At 45.6% G+C, this 20,642-nt stretch overlaps 1 protein-coding gene across 4 annotated transcripts in view; it reads right to left on the reverse strand.

Moving 5' to 3' along the window:
* samd11 (sterile alpha motif domain containing 11) overlaps nt 1-20,642 on the reverse strand; it is a 50,342-nt gene that overhangs the window by 7,895 nt on the left and 21,805 nt on the right. For all 4 annotated transcript variants that reach the window (XM_023427397.2, XM_023427396.2, XM_023427398.2 and 1 more), the window contains exons 4-7: nt 20,366-20,475; nt 12,624-12,716; nt 8,758-8,922; nt 2,659-2,812 (exon numbers count right to left, since the gene is read on the reverse strand). In XM_023427397.2, the coding sequence (XP_023283165.1) occupies nt 2,659-2,812; nt 8,758-8,922; nt 12,624-12,716; nt 20,366-20,475 (522 nt within the window). The remainder of the gene's footprint in view (nt 1-2,658; nt 2,813-8,757; nt 8,923-12,623; nt 12,717-20,365; nt 20,476-20,642) is intronic.

The raw sequence follows: 20,642 nt of genomic DNA on the forward strand, positions 1-20,642 counted from the left end.
TCTCTCCCCCGCCCCACCTCTCTCCCAATCTCTCTCTCCTCCTCTCTCTCTCTGCCTGCAGTGAGGCCATGGGCTCCTGGGGAATTCACTGGTGTGTGACGACCTGTCAGAGTGGCGACAGCGGTCCCGTCCCACAGCAGCCCAGGCTCTGTGTGTGTGTGTGTGTGTGTGTGTGTGTGTGTGTGTGTGTGTGTGTGTGTGTGTGTGTGTGTGACAGGGCTGCCCTTAATGATGGGAGCGTGGGGGGATTAGGAGCGCCGCGCGGCCGCCTTCGGCTCCTTCTCCGCAGGAACACATTTACACAGGAAGCTCATTAAAATGGATGAGGCTCCCTCCGCGCTCGTTCTCTCTCTCTCTCTCTCTCTCCCGCCCTCTATCTCGCTTGCTCTCTCCGTCCCTCCCTTCCTCCCCTTATCTCACACTCTCTCGATCTCCTCACTCCCTATTTTGCTTCATCTCTCTCTCTCTCCGTCATTTCGTCCTCTCACCATCTCCCCTCTTCATCCCCGTTTTAAGCTCCATGTTTTCCAGTTCCTCTCTCTCTCTCTTTACTTTTCTCCATCCCTCCCCTATTTGCCTTGCAGATGCTTGGTGAGCTTAGTGCCATTTAAGGCCAGACAAATGGAGCGCCAGGCTCTAAGCCCATCGAGCGGCCCTAATGATTTGTTTTTAACAATGGGCCCTAATGGGCCCCAGATAATCAATGATGAGGGGTCGATGGAAAGGTGAGCCATGGAGAGTTAGAGAGGGGAAGAGCTTCTGTCTCTAACTCACTTCCTCCGTCTCGCCTTTTCAGTCTGTTTTTTGCTTTTGCTCCCCAATTATCTTGATTTTAATTTTCTCTTCACTTTGCACTCATTCCACTCTCATGTCTCTTCTTAATTTTCTCCCGAGCTCTCTTTTCTGCAGGTTGTGTGTATTTTGTGGGGAGCGGGTACAGTCTAGCACTTAGACACGTGTGCACTACATGGCCGAAAGTATGTGGACATTACACCCACATGACATTGTTGTTCTCTACACAAACCCATGTTGCTTTAAGCCACAGCCACAAGAGCATTACTGGGGTTGGGCAATACGGCCTTTGATAAAGTCTGTGATTCAGTTCATCCCAAAGGTGCTTCTATCCAGGTCGCTCATGTTCTTTCAGGCCAAACTGAGAAATCTGTCTCTTCATGGACCGTGCACGAGGGTATTACTTGTTAAAACACAAGGGGGCCTTCCCTCAACTGTTGCCACAAAGTTGGAAGCACACTATTGTCAAAAAATATATTTTATGCAGTAGCACTAAGACTTCCCTTAATAGGCAGTAAGGGACCTTGCCCAGAACATAAAAACAACCCTAGACCAAAACTACACTAAAGTGTGTATCTATGTACTTTTGAACCTACAGTGAATGTAGATGCAGGTGCAACATCATACAGATTTTGCAACACTCTCTGTCTGTTTCCCTTTTCTTTCTTCTTGCATTTTCATGTGCACATTAGTACAAGTGATTGAAAGGGCACTTCAACATATTTTCCCCATTAACCCTCTTTTTTCCCCACTCCAAAAAACATATTGAGAGTGAAAGGGTTAAAGAGGAGACAGGGGGAGGTAGAGGGGGACGGGGTGAGGTGGCGATGGATGGATGGAGGGAGGGTGAGGCCTAGTTAACTCTCCCTGGTCCTGTGTGGCTAATTACTCTGTGTGCTGTTGGAGAACAGCCGCGGCTCACTGACTACATTCACACTGCACCACTGGCCACACACGCACACACACGCACAAATTAGCAGACATATTCACACAAACAAACCCAAATTCAATCCGCATAGATGAGCACGCATGCAGACGGCCAGCTTGAAAAATGGAACAAACACAAACGAACAATCAGGCCCCCCCCCTCGCCTCAATACACACACATACACAATATATACACCCCCACAGCCTACCAGAGCTGCACCACACAGCGACCAGCCGCTCTGCTTCCTGCTTACATCCCCACCCCTACCCCTCACCACCCCCCTCTCGCACTCACACCCTCCCCCCCTGTTGCCGCACCGCCGGCCCATTATCGATCCCCCGCCTCTCCCCGCGCCACATAAATAATCGACAAGCAATTACCCGCCCACTCCCGCTGCCCCCGGCTTTGTTTGGGAGGCGCAGGGGCCAGCGCTGGGGGGAGAGGAGGGAGAAAGAGCCAGGGATGCAGGCGTGCAGCTCCACCGTGGTAGCCAAGAGGTTATTGGATCCTTAGTTTAGCCATGTATGTGGAGATGCACATACATTCACACACACGCACAAACATGCACTGCAGCACACTGAAAAAGTCAAAAATTAGATCAGATCTTGTGCTAGGAAATGGGAGGAAGAACGGAAAGAGAAGTGCAGTGGTGTAGTGAGGCAGACTGGCAGCTGATTAACTCCTTCAACTCTTTCCCCCACTTACAGGCGTTCTCTCCACATTTTTTCATTGTGATTTCTATATTTATGTGTGGTCACATCAATTGTGGCCTCTTATGCAGAATGTGTGTATGTGCAGATGTGGGTGTTGGGCTTTATTAATGATGAATAATACTGGTATTGCAAGCAGAGCATGGCTGCAGTTTCAATAGCTAGCTATTAGCAAAGCTGACAGAGACCTGGGTATCAAGCAAGTGTGCATTTGTATCTGCTTCTCACCTGTCGGTGTAATGTGCGTCTCGGTGCTGCGGCAGACCCTGCTTGCGTCTCTGGCTGGATGAAGAAGAGCTGCCCGCCGAGGGCAGGTGAGCTTCTAAGGCCACTGGATTCCTCACCGCTGCAGCCAGCGCCTCCTGACGAGCACGCAGTATGTCTGAAGAGGGAGCGAAGGGGCAAATGTGGAGAGTTGACAAGACAAAGATGATGAATTAAAAAGACGATTAATAGTTGAGGCAAAGAGGAAAGACAAGAAGGATTCAGAGGGGAAAAAGCAAATGGGAGGCAAGAGGGAGGAAGGGATAAAAACAAATTTAGCATCCAGCTCCTCATGTCTATACTAAGAGATTAAAAGAATATCAGCATTGTGTGGAAAAGTTTAGACAGAAAAAAAAAAAAACATACAAAAACTATACATTTCACCAGCTTATAGTTGTTAAGTGTGTTTAGCTGTAAGTGTAAACATGACTTGAAGAAGTGATACATACTTTAAAAAGTTGTTTATTGTCCTGTAGTGATGGATGTGAGGGTTAAGTATGCAGACAGCTCATAAAAATACCAATAAGTCATTTTAAAAACCCACCCTCGGCTCATTCCACATTAATACTGAAAATGATTGTGATGCACTTTCTAATCCCCATGTCACACCCATACACGCATACAGACACATGAGCATGTAAACACACTCGCACTGAACAAAGATAAATGAAACAGACATTTTGGCAGAGGTGTATGAAATTAGCACACAGCGTTCAAACTCATCGGCCACGCTTTGGAACTGAGCTGACCACTTTCAAGTAAATGTGAGGAAATAAAGAGGTGGACGCGGAAAAGCTAAAAGGTTAGAAAAGATGCCGTGAAAAATTATGTTGTGTGTGATAATGTTTTCAAAACAAATCCTGGCGTGTTTTTGTACAATCGAGAGAGCAAAAAGCAACTTCACACATCAGGTGCCGAGCATTTTTACCGCTCCCCACCTTTGCCACCATCATCACACCTTCTCCTTCAATCTCTGCCTGCCTGCCCTCTCCTCTCCACCTTCTTGCCCTCTACCACTCGCCTCATTCCATCTCTTTCTTCACTCTTCCCCTCTCTCCCAGCCACCCCTGTTCTCTCTCGCCCTCGTAGGAGAAGAGGCCTCATCATTATCAGCCAGGCCAGGCCACACCAGGAGACATGGCTTCTAATGAGAGAAAAATCCATCCTGCTCTCTCTCTCTCTCTCCTCCCTCTCTCTCTCTCTCTCTCTCTGCCTCAATCTATCTATCCTCTCTCTGCTCTTCTCCGCCTCTTCCCCTCCCCTCTCCCCCCCTCCCCACTTTTTTAATTAGACAGATCCCTCGGGAGCTAGGGGCCATTTCCGCCGCCGGTGCGGGTGTGATGTGTGTCTGTGTGATTTAGGTGCCTGCGTGTGCGTGCCTGACTGTGTGTTTCTGTGTGTGTTGTGTGTGCTGAAGCAGTTGAGCAGGCGCCGGGGTGGGGTGGGGGTGGGAGGGTGAAGCGACAGATATTAATGCGGCCTAGCTCCGGTGTATCGATCTGTTTGCTGCGCCAGGCCGCAGGGGACTCGGCTGGCGGCAGACAAGGGTGTTTGTGTGTGTGTGTGTGTGTGTGTGTGGGTAAAGGGGAGATAAGGGAAGGATCAGAGGGAACTGGAGCCCAAGAGTACACACACACACACACACACACACACACACACACACACACACACACACACACGCACACACACGCACACACACACACACACACACATACACACATACACACAGACTCTTGTGCACTTGCATACATGGTGTAGGGGTGACAGGGTGGAAGACTTGACCTCTAAGACTTAACTGTGGTCACTATCCCACCTCACCAATTATTGTGTATGACTCTCAGTTAAAGGGGCACTCCAGTGATTTAGTGTTGCAATTCTGTAAAGTTTGGAGACTTTGAAGAGACACATTTTTAAAAAGAATGGTCAATCAAATCAAAGTAGAGCTCGAGATATCCTGGTTATATTACAGCCGAAATAAGACACAAGGAAGAGATTCTAACTTTTGGCTTCAAACCTTAATTAGGGTTGAGCTCCACCAAAGACACGTCCCACAATGCCGCACAACAGCGTCTTTGACTAGACCCTCCCTGCCTGGTAAACACCATGTCCTTCAAACTCCGTGCTCCCAGGTTGTGAGAGAGTTACTTTGGGCTAAAAAATGTGCAGGTTCCAAGCTGAAATTACTTAACTGATTTCACTAGAGTAATTTTCTTCAACATAGCTCCTTTTAGACTCTGGGTTTTCCAGAGCCACAGAAGACTTTAAACAACTGTTTCCACAGGCTGAGTAGTCCTCCCTGTGATTGGTAAATTGACTTTGACCAGCACTATAATCAGGAATTTAAAAATACTGAGGTCACAAGTCCAAATTCCTCCAGCAGGACCCAGCCACTTAAGCCACAATGCAAATAAAAATAAATAAAATAAATAAATAAAATTTCACATTTTATAAATTCCATTTTAAAAATTCAATTTCTTTTTAATTAATTCCTTCTTTACACTGGTAGGAGGTTATCCTGGTGGAGAACACTAAATAATGTTTATTTTATGTAGACGTTTGTCAAATCGGTCAAAGAAATTTAGTCAAAAACATACGAGGCTCCTTTTTAATCCAATAATGAGTCAATTGTAGCTATGGCCCTGACTTTGATATGTTAAATAAGTGCAGTGCTTCTTTAAACCCACACAATACAAGCGGTATAACACTGTAGGAACTCTACATTTATTTTGAACATTTCTCTGTCTAGTATTTCTTCCAGTTCTCTTTTTATTTCATTCTCTTTTTATCCAGTCCATGTTTGTAAAGCTTCACTTCAACATAGGTTCCATATTTTGCACCCCCCTCCCTCCTTCTCTAATTCTCTTTCATCATGTGAACTGAGAGGAGCAGGGTCACCTGGGGCTCTACCCCTCTGTGTGTGTGTGTGTGTGTGTGTGTGTGTGTGTGTGTGTGTGTGTGTGTGTGTGTGTGTGTGTGTGTATATAGAGAGTAGGTACTCAGATACAGAATTTCGCACTCTAAAACTCTTCGTGTTGCAGCTGCTGGAACACAAGGGGAGAGTCCCTCTGACTGCAAATTAGAGTCCTAATTGAGGACACACAAACACACACAATGACACACATCTTTGCAAGAGTTATTTTGGGAGGTCCCAGTTTACCACTCGGACCCATCCCGCTTATCCCTCCTTTGTGCCATCTCATTTTTCTCCCTGCCATCATTCCTGGAGTTGGGCCTAAATCCCCTTGGTTAAGCTGGGTTTTCCTCGGCCTGAGAATGCAGAGGAGCGCTGCGCTGATACAGCTTGGCCGGCCTCGTGATGGATTTGGTGGACTGGCAGGTACACAAAAGCCGACATCCATCCGCTAAAGCGCACCATACACCAGAAAATTGAGTATCTTTTCAGGAAGAGGTATTCAACCGGCATCGTAGGCTTAGCCAGCAGTAAATTTGGGGCTTGTTTGTCACACTCAGTGTGTTTGACTGTTTGTACTTTGACCAATCCCATGTTGGAGTTTTCCAGCTCTTTGGGATGATAATAAATGGATGTTGGGTAGCTTCATGTTTCAAATCAGACTAAACTGCACGAGACAAAACAGAACGCCCCTTCCATCCCACCCCTCCCTTCACTTTCATCTGGATTTCTACCCCCACCGTTCTCTTTCTTTTCTCTCTCCTTTCATCATATGAAGAGGGGGGAAAGCCCTCCTGGCCATTTCTACAACCCCGCCACCCCTCCACCTCAAATTTCAGCCCCTCCTCCCCTTCCCAACTCTTCTTTTGCCCATCAGGTCCAGAGAGAGCCTCTCAAACAACACCTTGCACCTACACATCCACACACACATCCACACACACATCCACACACACATCCACACACACATCCACACACACATGCACACAGTGTTCCATCTCACCCCCGCCTCTTTCACGCACACACACTTTCATTTTCTGTGCCCTACACTTCAAACACATGAAAGGATGCTCTGCGGGGACCAAGGCTAAAGGGAGAGTTGGAGGTGGGGGTAAGGAAAGGAGGAGGAGAGGAGGGGGTATAAAAGCAGTGCTTGAGAGGGAGATGTATAGGAGAGATGGTGGTGGTGGGAGCCCAGTGGGGAGGGAGAAGGGGGTCACAGGGGCCCCATCGGAGACCAGGTCAATGTCAAGGGCCTCTCACTGAAGTTATTCTCATCAGCCTCTCAAGAGACAAAACAGCTGTCCCTGTGTCCCACCTCCTAGGCTGTTTGTGTCTGAGAGTGTCAGTTTCTTAACAAGCTCCAACTGTTAATTTGAGAGGGGATTTCAAGGTAGTGTTAAAATAAGTTTTCTACATAAACTTGCAAACTGTCAGTGGGTAGATGGAGGAAGTTGCCAGGTGTGGAAGAAAACGAATATTAGCAGCACCAAAGGCTTGGCTGTCAGGGAGCGTTGGCAAAGCCTGTTATGCCCATGGCTCATCATCCGCTTAGAGGATCTAACACGCACAAACAGTGGATGCAAACACACACGTCGCTTGATGGAAATCTTAACGTTAAGTTGTGTTTTAAATGGTAGTGGTATTTCATTTTGTGATTAAATAAACCGTAAACTTGTATGTATGAGGTTTTTATTCTTGATTCTTTGCTCCGGGAGAAGTTATTTATTCACTCTTCCTTCGTCTCTGCTCCTCCCTCATTTCCTTTGACCATTTCTCTCCTCAGATTTTTTTTGACTCCTATTTTTGGTGTCTCTTTACCTCTGTCTCTTCTTTTTCTGCACATAGAAAGCTTTTAAGTGCAGCTTGGAAGAAGAATGCACAAGTGCAGAATAAAGGATAGTGTGGAAACTATCAAACGATTTGGAATGTGGAAGTGAAGAAACGGAGCGAGTATGTCTGTGTTGCGCCAGAGCGTCTGCCTCATACCAGCAAGGCTTCTGGGAAAGGAAGCCAACGATCAGACTGCACCCTGGGCCATAAAATCCCCACAATGCACTGCATCTTTCCTCTAACTCCTCTAAGACACGGGGAAAAGGCAATTAAAGCATTTATAGGCTTCGCCCCCTAGATTTGCAGCCAGCAATTAAAAATCATTACTAATCAAATAAAAATAAAAGTAGCTCAAACTACAATTCAGCCAGGGCATCGATTGGATTTATGCTACTGCGAAAGAGCTCATAAAAGACTGGTAGGACTTTATGTTACATTCTTTACAATAATGTGAGAAAAAGGTTAACATTTAATGGCAGGCAAAGTGAAATGAATGTAAAGCCAACTTATAAAACCCAAACAAGGCAACTTTTTCTCATTTTCTTTCTTCCCCATCAAGCTACAATTCTCTCATGCTAAAACCAGTAAATTTTATGCGTCTGTAGAAATTGAGAAAATTTGGGACATACTAGTGGTTTCCAGAGTGTTGGGAGATTTAGAGCCCTGGCAGACAGCCAATGAGAGCTTCCGAATCAGTCGTGGCGTTGATGCATGCGAAGGCTTGTGGGTGTTGTTAACAATGGAGAGCCATGGTGGTCAGAAATCACCCTGAGTGACACTTTGACACTGGTGGGCAAGCACCGCAAATAGAAATGCCAGCCATCTCCATGGCTGGGGTTTTACAATGGCAGCAGTGTGGCACAACTTAACATGGTACCCTGAACACAGCGCGACACTCTGGGGTTACAAAGTAGCACGGCATCTCGGTGACTTGGTGACAGGTGATGGAAAAGGGTTTTTTTTTTTTTCGTTTTTTTTTACAGAAGCTGGTGAAGTGCTTCCAAAGGAAACTCTTAGTTTGAAGTAAATCTCAAACTAACTCTCAAGTTACTTCAAAACAAAGAAAAAAAAACTAAAAGAAAAGTACCTCTAGATCTTTCATGAGTCAGTTCTTACTGGTAGAGTAGGAAACACTACAGAGAATTTAAAAACCAACTGTGCACTGAGGTATATATGATGTAACTAGATGAATCTGAGTGCACCACACATATTTGAAAGCCAATATAATGACAGTAGAGGTGAAGATGACGATGATGGCGCCACACACACACACACACACACACACACACACACACACAGAAATGCAGAGGCTGTGGACTGACCGTGGCCGGGCAAGCCCATGCTGCTTGCCAGCTGGTAGAGGCGTTGCTGCTGCTCCTCATAGGACCCCTGCTCGCTGAGCGCTGACATCATGCGCCTGTAGTGCTCCTCAGGGCTCATGAGGCCGTGGCTGCCGCCTGCCTCCACAACCGGACTCTGGGAGTTTTCTGAAAAGATGAGGGAGACACTTGACTGTCAATATCCAACTCATCAGAAGATAAATATGAACTTGAAACTCCAGGCTCTAAAACTCTGTTAGGCTATTAACTTGCTCTGAACTTAATGCTTACACTAAACTCTCTTTTCAGCATATGATTATATGATTGTTTTGTGTATTCATCGTCATCCACAGTCATCTCTGTGTCAGGCATGACTGTGAGGAATTTGCCTCAAGCACATACTCAAATTTACAATGCAGCTTCAAACCGCTTGTGTCTCCAAATGGCAGCCAGAGGTCACAGATTTTAAACATTTGTAGTTCAAATCACATTTCAGGGCATCACTAAACTGAACACAGAACACTGCTGTTTAGCAACCTGGCCAAGGGACAAGAGAAGAACTAAATCTAATACTAGTGAGTCTGACTTTTTCTGAAAGGAGGGTTCATTCACTGCTGTTCAGGAACCAGTTTGCATTGTTTTACATGTTAATTCCTCTGAGCAGTGTCTAAACCAAACACCACAATTTCATTTGAGGAATATGAAGGGAAAGGAATGTTTTTCTGTCACATTTTGTGATTTTGGCTCACAAGACAGGTGGATTTTAGGATAAAAATCACACCTTGCACAGCCCTAAAAAGATGACAAAATACAATAAGGACACATTGCCACTGTAAACATGGTAAACCCCGAACAAAGAATTGCCTCAAATTAATTTTATACATTGTTCCAACAGGCATATTTTTGATCAGTGCACTCTTTGACTTGTAGCCTTCCTCAAATATCCGCCAGAAGACATACTTGTACACAGATCATTAATTAAGAAGTCGGCAATGATGGACTAGAAGCCTCTACATGTGAAGCTATACACATACAGACATGCATTGTTAATGGACTGAGCCTGACCCTAGCATGAACTTGCCATTTCTCAGAAAGTGCAGTATCCATGCTGACAGTGGCAAAGGGTGAAAGGTTATAAGTAGAGTTGTTTTGCAATGCTGTATTTTGACTTTATCAAATGTAGACGATAAAAAAAACCCAAAAGAACAAGAAAAACTCAGTTTCTACCAATGTGTGTGTGTGTGTGTGTGTATGAATGTGTGTGTAGTACTGCTGTGCGGTGTTTAAGGTGTTGTGAACACAATGTGGTGTATGATATCTATCTAGCTGTCAGTCCCCACACTTAATCTCTCTCTCTGACCTCCCTCCTCTCTCTCTCTGTCAATAGTAACATGATCTAAGGTAAGGGTGGTGGGGGATATGGGAGGTGGTTAGGGAGTTAGAAGAGGGAGAAAGAGGATGAGGAGGAGGAGGGAGAGGCAGAGGAAAGCAGGGGTTATTTTTACCACCCTCCTTCTTATTGAAACCTGAGCCTGGCCCCGGGCAGGCGAGCAGGAGTGGCGCTGAGGAGCGGAGGTGGGGTGGAGGTGGTGGGGGAGGAAGCGAGCACGCAAGCATCTCTGTCTCCACCGCCAAGCTCCAGCTAATCCACCCAAGGTCCTTGAGTGTATGTGTGTGTGTCTGTGTGTGCGCGCAACTAGTCTGTGCCTGTCTTAAGTTTTTTTGCTCTCTAAACACAGCAGGGGGTGCCGACTTTGCAACTGAAAGAAAAACAGACATCATTTACACAGCGGCATCCAATCTCTCCGGCTCCATCCAAACTCTACCCTCTCAGTCTCTCTCTCAATCTATTTCTCCACCTGCATTAGTCATTAAGGGATGCTGTCTGTCGCCAACCTCGGAGGCAAAAAGATGTAACACGCATTGATAACACCCATATAGGAACACACATACAGGTGCGGAGTCAAGGTTTGAGTGTGGGCATAGCTCAAGGTTAACACACAGGATCAGCAGTGTTTTGAATTGGCTTGAATACCCTTCACTGGACAGCAGGCTGCACACACTCTTACACACACAAAAACAAAGTCTCTGTCTCGCTTATGCAAATGTGCAGCAAAGAAAGACTATATATAAGGCGTATACAGGGATTGTTTGCTTTCAAAACCAGAAGCCTAACCACACAAACTCTGAAGCACAAAGTCAGAATAAAAACACACAAGCCCCATTTGCCTTAAAAGGAAGCCAAGCCAGAATACACAAACAGACATGCACACAGATAAACACACACACACACACAAACACACTGTGACACAAAAACACATCCACAAAAATCCATGCATCTTTCAGGAGTTTGGTTGTGTCTAAGTAAGACTATAATGGCCAGGAATGAGTGCTTCCCTACACAGTGAAAGAGGAGGAGGCAGCAGGCAGGGCATCTCTCAGTCAAAGGTCAACCAGAGGGCAAAGGTCAACACAGGGTTCATGCTGAGCTCGACACAACTCAATCTGACCTCCAAATGCACATATGCAAATACACCCCACAAACCATCATGGAGTCACATTATACTAATATCTTAAATAATCAGAGTTATTTGTGTCACGTGTATTTGTGTGTGTGTGTGTGTGTGTGTGTGTGTGTGTGTGTGTGTGTGTGTGTGCTGCTGATGTTTTTTGGCTTACACGTTGTCTTGGAGTGTGTATGTGTGTACATGTTGTTTGTGTGTCTGCAGAGATGAGGCTGGATGTGCGGTGAGCTGCCCTTGGCTTTGCCTCCTGTATAATGCATCAGTCAGGAAGTCTACCTCAGGAGCCCAGAGGGACAGGCCCGGTGGCCGTGCCGGCTCCACGTCAGGGGCCCGGTTTCACACCACATGAGGGAGATATGAATAATAGAGGATGGTGACTGGATTCCAACGCTACAGAGGGGCATCGTCTTGCCAAGGTGTGCCTTGTCAAGGTCTGTCATATAGAGCTAATTAAAAGTTAACAGTGAAGTGTGTATGCTAGGAATCTGCTGCAAGACTGATAATATTATACCTGAATGGCATACTATGTAACATATTACTTTATTTAGATATCACATTACTGTATTTACTGTATTTGGAGGAAAGCAGACATGCCAGCCACCCATGCTCTGTTTTCCTGTTAAAGGGCGAGATCACTCAAATCACCATTTTCATCTGAGGGAGAAAATAGCTCCAAAGGGAGGTCTGTAGAACGACCTTACTTACTGTTCATGGAAAGAGAAGTAGCTGTAAAGTTTTCAAATGTCATTTCTCAATGTTTTGAGCACCACAATTTCTTCTTCTGCGGTGCTAAAAAACATCCATCTTATTGGGGTAGCAGCAGAATCTCAAAGACAAAACTCAATACTTAAAACTAAACCTGTCTTCATGTTTCCATACCACCAGTGGTCAGAGAGCAAATACTGTGTTCTGGAAATATGGGTGTTTTGATCTTCTGGCTAAGTGTTTGTGTGTGTGTGTGTGTGTGTGTGTGTGTGTGTGTGTGTGTGTGTGTGTGTGTGTGTGTGTGTGTGTGTGTGTGTGTGTGTGTGTGCGTGTGTGCGCACGCGCAACTGAGACTGTATAAGTCAAGGGAAAGGGTTAACAGAGGAAGTGTGTCAACGAGTGCGTGAGAAAGATATTCCCATCGTCACACTAACCCTAACACACTGACCACCAGCAGCTAAATCAATACTACCTCATTTCTCCCTCTTCTTCACTCTGCAGCTTCCACCCTTTCTCTTCCACTTTAACACTCAGTCATACTGTCTTCTGTCCTACAGTTTTCACACATTTCCTCTCTGAGAATACATGTCCAAGCACATCTGTAACGTCACAGCGCACGAGTACACCACACGGTCTTACCTTTGGGGGATACGCTACGTGACTTCTTGCTGTCAGAGGGACACTCGCTGCTGCTGTTGGGAGAGAAGCTTCTCCTCTTGCCTAGAAGGGCATCTGTAAACACACACGCACACACAAAGAGAGACAGAGCAGTCAGCAAAAAGACCAAAGTAAAGGCTTGATATTGCAGCTCTGCTCTGCGTCTACCTGTATACATGGTGGCTGCTTTGGAAATGCAGAGTTAGAAGAGGGAGGGTGAAAAGGAGCCAAAGAGGGAGGAAAAAAAAAAGTGATAGTTGGAGAGAGAGAGAGAAACAGAGCGAGTGAAGCAAACCATGGGCGTCTGGAGATGTGCTTGTTGGGGGCCTCCACTGCTGTGGATGACAGATCTGCCCGACTCATTCACGTGTGTGTTTGTCTACTTGAGGGAGGGAGGAGGACTCTGTCTCTCTGTGTCTCCTCCAGTGTGTCTTTCCAACAGTCTGTCCTCAAGTGTTATCACTGTTCTTCCTCTCTCTCTTTTTCCAGATGTTGGCAAAAAAGCCTGAGACTGAACTTAAGTTCACGAGTCTCTCAGCCTATATTATGTCTATAATATGTGTTTATTTCTAGTCTTTGTACCTTCACATCAGTCACCCCCTCCCCCCTCGCGCCACCCACCTTGTTGCTGTCATCCCCTCATAAACACACTTCTGAGCTACTCTTCTGCTTCCTTCTCTCTCTCCTCTCCTCTAGGTGCGCTTGAAACCTCCTCCCATCAGGAGCTCGCTCTCTCTCTCCGTTTACGCCCTCCCTGCCTCCTCCTCCATCCCCTTTTCCTCCCTGTTCTCCCCCACGTCCTCCTCCCCTGCCACCAAAGAGGAGCATCTAGTGTACAATTACAGCACCCCCTACTGCCGCTTCCTCCTCCTCCTCTCCTCCCCTCTCATCCTGCTCTTCCTTCCCGCCCCATCGCCTCACGTCCACCCCCCTCAAACACACCTCAAATCAATACGGGCCTAATCAGAGAGGGAGGGGATCCAGAGCACATCGCACGCAGCGCCAGCAGGAAGGAAAAAGCCGTTTGTCATTGCCCTCTCTCTCTCCCTCTCTATCTGTCTGTCTCTTTCTCTCTCTTTCTTTCTTTCTTTCTCTATTTCTATCTCATGCACCTCTGCTTTTTCTCTAACTCTGTTTCTTCTTCCACACAGACAGCCAAGCCACAGCAGCAACTGCTTCCCCTCTTTCTCTTTTTTCTCCTTTTTCTCACTCTCTCTCTCTCACTTCCCTGTGCATATTTTTAGGGATGGGGGGGGTGTTTTATCTTCCTCCCTCAAGGAGAATGGTTCCTCTCTGTGTGTCTCTCTTTTTCAACGAAGCAATTTTTCATCATTTGCACAGCATGTGTAAATAGCAAGGAGAAACAATGAACAGCAATACCCAAGCAAACAACATTTGACGATTTCTGTCATGTGTCTTCTCCTGATATTGTTGTCATCGTAGGGACAGGAGGACAGTCATCAACAGAGGAGTGAAGCTGGAGTGAGGTCTGACCTTTAACCCTTAACCTATCCCCCAAACTTATGTTCTTTCTTCTCTATAACAAGACACAGACAGGGAGGGGAAAGAGACAGAAAGAGATTTAGAGAGGACTCTGAGGATTTTGTTGGGCTGCTGAAGGAGCCCCGGTGTTGATGAGAGGGTGAGCGAGCAAATGAGAAAGGGAGAGAGAGGGAGAGGGAGGAGGTTCACTAATGATCCAGTGTTTGATGTTGCCTCTCAGGTCCTGAGGAAATCCACTCCCTATACCACCCTAAAGAGACAGTGGGGGCAGGGGGGAGCGCTAATGGACACACATACACACACACATGCTCGCACTGAATGTCTTTCACAATTTCTTCTTTTTCTGTCGTCTTATTTATGATCTCTTATTCTGTTTTTCTTCTCATTTTCAAATCACATTCAGTACGTTTCTTTCACTGGTCAAAAGAAAAAACAGCAAACAAAAAAAAATACCACAAAAGCTTTCCATCTATCCTATTAGTGGAATATTAATAAAGACAGAGAGAGAGAGAGAGAACCCCCATCAGTTAAACCCCTTCCTCTACCAAAGACACACACACATACACACATGCTTACACCCACACCCAGAGCCTCTCATGATCAAACACACACACACTTGAGTCGTCTCTTGAGCCAAGCTCACTCAAGACACTCTGTCTCCTGAGCAAGTGCCCGAGGGCCAGAGATTTGAGGGCGGAAAGCTTTTAAAGCCAATTAAATGGGGCTTCTTAGAGCACCGGCGCTCCCTTTTAATGCCGAACCCTGAGCTCTGCTAGCGTCTATGCTAACCCTTTTACTCCCACTAACACCGCTTACAGTTTGCTACCCTGGGCCTTTCCATATCTCCTGTTTGTTAATATTGCTGAGGAATTAGTGGTTATGGAGTCAGGAGTTTTATTTTAGCTTCAAGGCTGTGATTTTAACTGTCAAAATGCAGTAATTAAGCTGCAGTAGCATTAGCTGCTATGATATACCCTGTTTTAGCCATTCATGGTAAACAGACAGTCTAGGCTAACTTTTTTCTTTTTCTTTAAGCAGTTGGCCTAAACACACTATATTCCTGGCTCTGCCTCAGTTCCTCCTTGCTAGTTAACCTCCTCCTTCTCCGCTGTTCCTCCCACTGAGAGAAAAGAGGGATGAGAACGGAGGGACAGATAGAGACAGAGGAAACAGCAGGACCTAAACCTCTTCTCTTTCATGTGACACCACCAGGGTGAACAGTCAGGCAGGGGAGCATTCCTCTTTCTCTCTTACTTTCTGATTTCCTCTCCCTCCCTCAAACTTTAGTCCTCCTCCTCTTCTCTCTCCATCCCATGGAGCGTGGTGACAGCTCAGACAGCCAGACTCCTTAATTCCTCTCTTACTCCGTTAATCTGTCATCTTTATCAGGCTGGGGAGGGGGGGCGCTATGCGAAGAAGGGGGGGAGTGACAGGCAGGGACGTGGGGTGAGCCGCGAGCCGCAGCCCCCCGATCAATCTCCACATTACAGCTGACAGAATGGTGCTAATAACTTATTGATCACCCCTCCGTGCGCCGGGGCCTCCGCCGGCCCTGAAAGCCCTGCCATTGATTGGCTTACGGGCCGATGCAGCTGGGAGAGGGATGGAGGGACAGGGGGTGGGTGATGGAGATGGGGAGAGAGGCGCTTCTGCTCATGCTGAGGGGAGGATGTACCACTGCCAACGTGCAAATGTACACACACAATAACACTGCTCCATACAATACCCGTCTGTTTTTCATGCTCTATGTGTTTTCAACAGGAAGTGAGAAATTAAGAGAGGCGGAGAGAGAAGAAGAATATGAAGAAGAGAATGGGTAGTCAACTGAAAATAAAAAAATATGGCTGACCTTAAAGTGAAAAACTTTATATAAATGTCCTTTTTGCAATGCGTTATAGTTATGTAACACAATAAAAAGGTGGTGATACACAAGAAGTGACGTTTCCATCAGTAGGAACAGTGCTTTGTTTAGAATAAGTCCCGGGATGTGACATGATGATAGTTACTTACCAGAAGTTGTAAATCACTAATAATTACATGCCTTCATTATGATTTATTCTCTGATGAAAGGTAATACAACAAATTTTGCTTTTGAGTTTCTTTCTAAAAGTCCATCAAAATGGAAACAATGATGGACATAAACCTCCTCCTGCATTATCAAACAGGTGTTTCCTGAACATAACTTAACACCTCACGATGAAATCTTTCTTTTAAGGAACTTCAAAATAATATAGCTATATCCTCTTCTCTAATCACCTGGTGTCATCTGTCATTCTTAAATGTAAAACTTTATTTGTCACATCTTTCTGTGTCCCTCATCCCAGCCTTCATCTGTCTTCTTCCGCTTACAGTGGCTGTTGCTAGGCAACTGTTCCTGCCAGAATATCAAAGTCCTTATAGGCAAGTCTCGCCACTCAACAGCCATCTTGGCAATGCCCCCGGGCAGTTATTTCGGGCAAACATACGAGGCTCCTATCTGAATGAATGGGGAGAGAGACATAATTGCACTTTTAATCACAGGGACATAAAAAAATGCACGTACAGAATCATCCGATAAAACTGCCTCAAAAGTTTGGTGACTTTGCCTCTAAAATAAGGTTTAAAAATGTTCCCAATTTAATGGCAAATGAGAGATCGAGTTCAGAGGATAAAACGGACTAATATAAGAGACGTTCATTCCCCACAGGTTGTAGGTCTACTATTAATGTGTAAGGTTTCAGTGCAACAACACGGTTGGCTTGACATGTTTTACCGTTCCGCTGTTATAAAGCAGACGATTGGTGCACTGGGGAGAGGGGCGGGATGTGTCATGCAACTGCCGTCTTTAGCATTACAGACTTTTCTATTCAGGATTCTTCAAGTGGTGTGTCGCCTCCCTCGTAACACCTCTGTTAATATACATATACAAAACGATGCTCATGTCACAGGATATCAAAGGCTATTAAAGTTTCAAAAGCATCATCAAATAATTCTGTTGAAATTCTATGTATCCATAGTATAACATGTATACTGTAACACATTTTCACCGGTTCACTAAATCAGCACTGAAAATGTAACAGTTCAGTGTTTGTTACGCTGAAGCGTTACTTAGTAATGTATCACTCTAAACACTAGGAATAAACAGAAAAAGTAGTTTAACCAAAAAAAAACCATCAAAAGACCAGCAAAACCCTTTTCGATTATGACCTTTGTGGAATAAAAAACAAACAAACAAACCAAACCAAAACCAAACAAACAAAAAACAACCAATGAATGTTTAACACCAAAGAGGCACAGACGTGAGAAACACAAAAAAAAAACAGAACTTGGATTGAGATTTCTGTTTAGACCTATAATGCAGGAAAAAAATGTATCTTTAAGTTGAAGCTTTATTTTCTATTTACTCAATTATTTATTGTTTTCCATCTATGAATTTGGTTTCTTGACAGAAGCATTATATAAATATACTGTATGTCTTTATGCACTATAACCCTGAGAGGCCATTTTGTTATTGCAGTACAATTACATCCCTATTAAGCAGTGGGATGTTTTAAAATATTTACAACCCACATTTCCCTTTATACTTATGGATGACAGAGTTAATATCATCAGAAATCCTTGAGTGTTTACTTTTGTTTAGAATTGCCTTTCTATGCTAATCATGTAATATCTGTCTGGTAATACTTTAAAAGCCATCCTCACTCACAGTCAGACTGAAAAAAAAGGTCTTGCACAAACACGCTAGGCTGCAGATTCACACGCAAGCAAACATCTAAAACCAGGCATTTAAAACGACACACGGAAAGGTGCACGCGTGCGCACACACACACACGCACACACACGCGTGCACACACACACACACACACACACAAATGTGCTCAAGCCCCAAACCACTGCTACAACCCTCAACCACACACACACCGACAGGCGGTAACTGCCTCTGGGAGTCTGAGAGCAGGGAGCAGAGGAGAGAGAGAGTGGCGGTCCAAAAACACCTTATCTGCCTGTTTGAGTCTCTGGTCTGACCGCAGAGCCACGGTTTACAGTCTCCACAGGCAGCCAGACTCTCAGCGTCGGCGCCCCTGCTCTCCCCCTCCCTCCCTCCTTCCCTCTTCCCTCCCCTCCACCTCTCACAGAGTCTCTGAATAGCCAGCGGCTGGAGATTGAGAGAGCGAATGAGGGAGGAAGGGAGGGATGGAGTGGAGAGGAGAAGGAGGGAGGCAGCCCTCCTGTCTATCCCTCAGATTTAATTAACGGCCCACTCCGGTGCAGAGACGACCCGGCAAGCCTGCTTCCCTTTCCTCCTGACCCACACACACACGAACATACGGAGCCGTCCGCCGCCATAGCTGCCGCCTGCCCTCCCCCGATACCACCACCGCACTCATTCATCTCTCTTTCCTCTGTCTCCCTCTCTCCAAATGTTTCTTCCATCACTGTGTCTGTCTCTCTCTGTTGCAGATTTTGTTTCTCTTCTCTTTGTGTGCTCTTTAATTTCCCTCCTGTCTCTCAGATTCTCTCCCTCCACAGTTCATTGGTAGAACCTTAAACACTTTTAGAGGCTAAGTCAAATATGAGGGTTGACTGGCAGAACAGAGGAGGACAATATCATAGACAGCTAGCTGCGTTTACCATTTCATTCATCTCCAAGTCAAATAATCCAATGCTCTAAAACTTCATACACATTACACCCACCTATGTATTTGGATGCAAATATGAACCTGTGCTGACTTGGCGTGGGCACGCATCTGTATAACTATGTGCTACTTGTGTGTAATTGTGTGTTTGTGAATGTGTGTGCGTCTAATTTCACTGGCAGACAAAATGAGAGCCAGTGGCTGATCGGATTGGACTTGTTTACAGACACGGAGCGAGCCGCTTAGGCAGCCTGTTAAATCTCCCTTTAATGCTCAAACGGACAGATTTTAGGGTCCTAGACCCCCTCTGGCGTAGGCCACACTGTGCTCACTCCCTCCTCCATCACCCCCCCCCCCATCCACCTCTATTCCCTCTTGTCTTTCCCCATTAAGACAACTACTCATGGCTCTGATTTCTCCATTAAGTTTAGCAGCTGATTAGGCCGGTATTTGGGTGGAAATCCGTCCCAAACCGGGGTCTAAGACACTGGCTGGGGTGGCTGGTGAGCAGTCTAATACCCTTCACCTTCCACCCACCCTGCCTGATATCACAGGCACCGTATGGACAATTAATCTGGCAGACAGAGGAGATGAGCACACAGAGAGAGGGTATGGAGGTGTTGGGTCTGGGCTGATTATGCCTCTTGCTGTGCCTCTGGCTAATGGGATAAGAGGGGACAGGGTCGAACCCCGGGCAACACTGGAGCAAAGGTTTGGTCTTCACTGATAAAAAGGAAACTCATTCTTTAATTAGGGGTAAATGTAAATGTTTAAAAGTGTGGATTAAGATTTGATGATGGATGTTTTCAATACAGTTGACTCATTGTCACAATTAGTGTTTTAGATATACATTTTTCTTGGTGGCAAAAGTCAGCATCATTAATAATGTATGATAATGTGAAAGGTTTGTTTGGGTTGCTGGGAAACTAGTGTACAACTGTTGCCATCCATCATACCTTGTACACACATACACACACGTGTGAATAGGTAAACAGTTACAACTAACCCCATGTGGCAGAAGCATCCATTACAGTAGGTTGATCGCTGAATAGTGATATCAACAGAGGCTGTTTTACAACCATATGTCTTTGATGGCTGCACAATGTCCTCATACAAGCTACTTGACAAATAGATGGGATTAAATGCTGTCTATGTTCTGTCTGTAAGCTGTAACAAAAGCTCTTAGCTTAGCATACGCACACCACGGTTCCTCTGCTCACATAAAAATGGATTAATGGCAAACAAAGCTATTTATTCAGAGGTAATTTAAAACAGGGGGTTTAACAAAAATCCTGGAGTGCGGCAGGGAATGTGGGAAGAACATTAAGTAATCAACTTGAGAGCGACCTTCAGGAATGAGTAATAAGCTTATGTTAAATTCCTCCAATCACACAAATTAGAGTAAATTAAATGGGTAATGGAACGTTTACATATGTTACAAGAGATGAACAGGAAGATATATCATCAGTCTCGGTGCAAAGGGAGAGAGAGAGAGAGAAAGAACACATCCTACACTTCCTGTATTACATACACATACTGACAATCCTTTAAACACACACACACACACACATACACACACAAACACACCATCACTGGGGGTCCTACCTGTGTGTCCAGTACTGGTGTTGTGATCAGAGGCTGACTCGCCCTCGGGCATGCCGTGCTGTCTGGTGTGGTGCAGATTGGAGATGATTGTAGAGAGGTCACTGTCACGACTGACACACACACACGCACACGCACACACACACACGCACGCACGCACACACACACACACACACACACACACACACACACACACACACACACACAGACACACACAAACAGAGAGAGAGAGACAGGAAAGAGATGATGAACGCATTTAAAAGCACCCGAACAAACTTAA

Source organism: Seriola lalandi, unplaced genomic scaffold (genome assembly GCF_002814215.2).
Source record: "Seriola lalandi dorsalis isolate HSWRI2012SDOR001 ecotype SW California unplaced genomic scaffold, Sedor1 jcf7180002054861, whole genome shotgun sequence".
Taxonomy (NCBI): domain Eukaryota; kingdom Metazoa; phylum Chordata; class Actinopteri; order Carangiformes; family Carangidae; genus Seriola; species Seriola lalandi.